At 44.1% G+C, this 4,813-nt stretch overlaps 1 protein-coding gene across 1 annotated transcript in view; it reads left to right on the plus strand.

The window, feature by feature from the left end:
* Positions 1 to 2,252: 2,252 nt before the first annotated feature.
* The window catches only part of RPL37A (ribosomal protein L37a), a 3,981-nt gene continuing 1,420 nt past the window's right edge, over positions 2,253 to 4,813 (plus strand). Inside the window, exons 1-4 of the mRNA XM_011964685.1 lie at positions 2,253 to 2,297; positions 2,694 to 2,822; positions 3,373 to 3,455; positions 4,796 to 4,808. Of these exons, the coding sequence (XP_011820075.1) occupies positions 2,295 to 2,297; positions 2,694 to 2,822; positions 3,373 to 3,455; positions 4,796 to 4,808 (228 nt within the window). The 5' untranslated portion in view covers positions 2,253 to 2,294. The remainder of the gene's footprint in view (positions 2,298 to 2,693; positions 2,823 to 3,372; positions 3,456 to 4,795; positions 4,809 to 4,813) is intronic.

Below are 4,813 nucleotides of genomic sequence, written 5' to 3' on the forward strand. Positions count from 1 at the left end.
TTGCTGGGAGGTGGGGAGGTGGTTCTTCATGTGGGGACTGTGGCTTATGGCTTACCTAAAGTCAAACCACAAGGTAGTTACAGAGCCTGGCCCAGACCGAGTGCCAGGGACCTGATTCTAATTCAAGTCTGTTTTTTCATACTTGAAAAAGCACATTTTTCATAATGTGCTTTTTCAGTGCACTAAATATTATGATTTAGAGTAGTACAAGCCAGCAATTAGGAGAACTAACTTTGGGGTCAGACAGACCGGATTTGAGTTTTAATTGCTGTGTGACATTGAGCAAGATTCTTAACTTCCCTGAGATTGAGTTGCTTTTTTCTTTTTTTTTTTTTGTTTTGAGAAAGGATCTCACTCTATTGTCCAGGTTGGAGTGCAATGGTGTGATCATAGCTCACTGTAACCTCTGAACTCCTGGGCTAAAGCAATCCTCACATTTCAGCCTCCTGAGCAGCTAGAACCACAGGTGTGTGCCACCATACCTGGCTTATTATTTTTACTTTTTGTGGAGATGGGGTCTTGCTATATTGTCCGGGGTGCCTAGAACTCCTGGCCTCAAAGAATCCTTTGCAAGAGAGACTCTGTCTCAAAAATAAAAAACAAAAAACAAAAAAACAGAAAAAAGAAAGAATATAATAACTTGTCAGAGGTCCCACAGCTGGTAAATAGTTGTTTTGAACCCAGACTGAATCCAGAGCCTCTAAGTTCCTAATCATTACATGAGACTTCCTCTCTTTTTCTTAGTAATGAAGATAATCATTCCTATCATAAAGGATAATGGAAAATTAAATGAGCACATCCATATAAAATACTCAGTGCCTACCGTGTGTTACCTTCCAACAATTGTAACCATATGAAGTGCATAGCTGTCTACAAGTTGCTGTGATTTGATTTATATATATTTTTTGAGACAGGCTCTCACTCTTGCCCAGGCTGGACTGCAGTGGTGTAATGACAGCTTAGCGCAGCCTCAACCTCCCAGGCTCAAGTGATCTTCTCACCTCAGCCCAGGTATGCAAGTTGATTTTAATATAATTGTGAGGAAAAGTGAACAGGTGCAAAATTATTTGAGACAGTTAATATTGTTAATATTAAGCTTCGGGAACGGAAGCTACTTGTTAGCAGAGTTCTGATTGGAATTAGGGCCACACAATGCCTTTCAGCTCTCATGGTCTTTCTTGGTCCTCAAATCATGGATTCTCTCTTACAGTCTTATTCCAGTATTTTTCTGAGCTTCTTATCCTCTGGATTAGCCATCCCCTGAAAAAAGGCAGCCAAACTTCCTAGTGTGTGTTCTACATAAAGAAAGAAAATCATGTGTCTAGTCTCAGAACACACCCTCCCCACCCCGGGCCTCAACGAGAAATCCAGTTCTTCCCTGCTGACCCCTTTGAGAGACCTGGAGGGACAGAGAATTGATGGTGGGTAGAGGTTAAGATGTTAGAGTTTAAGGGTTCAGGCCTGGACCAGGAAGCTGCCTAACAGCCTAGTGTGGGGCCATGGGAGTGGGTTCTGAGATGAAGTGGAAGGCGGGCCATCCGCACTGAGATGGAGCAGCTGGAACACAAAACTCCAAGGTGACTGTTAACTTTTCCCCAGCCTTCCAATTTCAGACTTTCCTCAGGGAACGCCAGGCTCTTCTGAATTAGTCGCGGGCGGAACCATCGTCCTTTCCTTCAGAACTCTGATCAGTTTGAACTATCTAACTTCTTAATGTGGCTATACGATTGTCTGCTGCTGGCCTGCAACTTGTTCTGGGAGTGGAACTTCGGATTTTAGTCACTACTGTCGCTAGCATCCTGCAGTCAGCCACTTTTAGAGAGTATAATGCAGCAGGGAAAGAAATGAGATTTGGAATAGAGACGGGGGTTTCATCCTGCTGACCAGGCTGGTCTCGAACTCCTGATCCGCCCCGCCTCTCAAAGTGTTAGAATTAAGGCGTGAGCCACTGCGCCCAGCCCCACAGAGGTAAGATTTATGCACTTCTCCAAGCCAAGCGCTGTGCATCGAATGGAGGAACTCGTACCTTTGCAGGATTTTGTAATATATCTGAAATAATCTGGACGTGCTTCTGCTATGGTTGTTTGTCGCCATAGTTTGCGAATCCGGGTAAACCTGGGTGAGAGAGACACCTTACAATTGCAAACATTTCTCAGGAGGTCGCCGGAAAACGTCCGAACCATAGAGCTCAGTTCCTAGCTAGGCCTCCACCAGCCACTTCCGCTCGTCTGCCTAATACCGCGCCTGCGCACCGCATTTCTTCCTCTCTGGGCTCGGACCTAGTTCGCGAGGACATGGTGAGTGCGGTTCTCTGTGCGGCCTAGGTCTCTATCTGCCTGCATCTGTCCTTGTTTTCTTCTCCCGTACCGGTCTCCTCACCTGCCTTGCCCCGTGTTCTCTCCTGTCTCCATGCCTTCGCAGGAGACACCACTGTCGGACGCTGCCCCACAGCGGAGGAGCGAGGCGCCTTGGCTGGTCCTGGCGCGCTCCGGCCGGGTTAACGCCGGGCGTTCGGAGCGCGCGGCGAGCCCTGGGCGCTGGTTTTGTTGGGTTGAATTTAGGGAAAACTAGGTCACATGTAATTCACATGTCGGTCACCCGTCAGTGAGGTGGAGGAACGGTGTGTGGAGGCTCCGGGGCCTGCCTGGGTTCCAGGTCTAACTATCACTGGTTTCTCCCTTCACTCTAAACAGGCCAAACGTACCAAGAAAGTCGGGATCGTCGGTAAATACGGGACGCGCTATGGGGCCTCCCTCCGGAAAATGGTGAAGAAAATTGAAATCAGCCAGCACGCCAAGTACACTTGCTCTTTCTGTGGCAAAGTAAGTAAGGCAAAGTCTGGTGAGGGGAGAGGGAGGACAGGTTTCTTACCCAAGTGAGGTCTGACTTCAAGGTATTTTGTAAGCCGTGTGCTCGTGAGCAGTTAGAATTACTCGTGCCGTTCGTTGATCATGAGTTTTAAGATAAAAGTGTTGATGGTAACTTTAGATTTTGTGAAACGTTTTTCATTTAAAGAAAACCACTTAAAAGTTAATGGGTAAAATAATCATTTGACAGAGCGCCCCCAGCCTAAGCCAAACCTGCTTTGTGGGAAATGATTCCATCAGTTTTGTCTACTGATGTTTCTGTACCAACCCCCAAGATACCTAGTCTGTCCATCTAATACTATTCTACTTGTTCTGCGATTTTTGTTTGATAAAGGTTTGAATGTTTATGTGCAAAATACTACATTACAGCAATCCTTGTTTTTGTTTTTGAGGGAGGAAGGAAGGCTTTCACATCCTTGACAATAAGGTGAATCCAAATTTAGACTTCTGGATGCTTGTAAGATAAAATACTTGGTTCATGGTGAAAATTTGTTCTCTCTTATAGACCAAGATGAAGAGACGAGCTGTGGGGATCTGGCACTGTGGTTCCTGCATGAAGACAGTGGCCGGCGGTGCCTGGACATACAAGTGAGTCTGTTTCCTTGTCCTTGTATTTCGAAGTGTGTGGGCCACATAGGCCCACATTCCAGGTTGTTGCTGGATGGACTCGTGTTAACACTTTCTCAGGACGGAGAGAATAAGGATGCCCTTGTATTTTCAGGATTCTTTTGTGGTGATTTATTTTCAGTTACTGAAAGAGTAAACACAAAACTACCAAAACTACCAAAATAGAAGTCGGAAATCTATTTCACAGACTGCTTTAGAATTAGATGGTCACTGGGCACATAGTTGTGAACATTGTCATGATACTGTGCAGGTCCGTTAGTGGGGCTGAATCTGCTGAACGTTGATGTGCATTGCAAGTTTTGACAAAAATAGGTGAAGAGGTCAATTAGTTCAAAACTGTATTTGGAAACTTGAGGCCATCAGGACCACCGCAATTTCGTCTTTCTGAACAGTGTTAGACTCCTGCAGGTTTGTGAATCTGCAACTCAGTATCACTTGACAGGGCGATACTACAAACACTACACTACAAACCAGTGTCCAGACCTGTGTTGTCGAATACTTTAAGCACATATATGGCTAGTGTAATTAAAGAATGGGATTTTAAGTTTCAGTCAATTTAAACTTAAACCAAAGTGGAAAATGTTGAAATACATACATATATATACACACACACACACACACCCCTTGGGGGTTTTATTAGGGCAGAATGGAAAATGGGAACTAGAGTGCTTTCTTGGTTCTGATAGGAAAGTTAATTCGCATTTATATACTCACCATATAGGATGGTGATTTTCAGGTATAGTTCCTGAATTTTGTGGTAAAACTTTTGTAGTCATTTCAGTAGCTGTCTTTCCCAAAGGCACTTTAGTGTCCACTCTATTTCCTTATTCATTGTTCTCACTGTACCATCTTGTAATTTATTCATTTCTTGTAATCTGTCCATTCCCTTTTAATAAGTTTGGGTCAGCCTCTTAGAACCATTTCTGTTTTGTGGGGTGGGGTAGGGGGAGTTAAAGCTTGCTTGTCCACAACTGAGTTCCTAAAAAAAAAAAAAAAAAAAACTGGTTGAGAAATCAGGTGCATGTGATTGCATGTCTAATTCTGCAAGATCCTGAAGACATGGCTCTTAAAGGATGCCATCATGTAGTTTAGAAGCCACTCATTTCGGGGGAGTAATCTAATGTTGGTTAGATGTTTGGATCGACTGCAGCAAAGTATTGGTAGAGCAGTCTATCTCAGTATAATTCTTTCCGGGAAAATTTGGGAAGAGACTTCACCACAAAAACGAGGCAGATTTACTTATTTGCCATTTTCTATGTTAACATGCTTAATTATGTTGGAAACTGAATCTTTCTTTCCAGTACCACTTCCGCTGTCAC

This window comes from Mandrillus leucophaeus, unplaced genomic scaffold (genome assembly GCF_000951045.1).
Source record: "Mandrillus leucophaeus isolate KB7577 unplaced genomic scaffold, Mleu.le_1.0 Scaffold70, whole genome shotgun sequence".
Taxonomy (NCBI): domain Eukaryota; kingdom Metazoa; phylum Chordata; class Mammalia; order Primates; family Cercopithecidae; genus Mandrillus; species Mandrillus leucophaeus.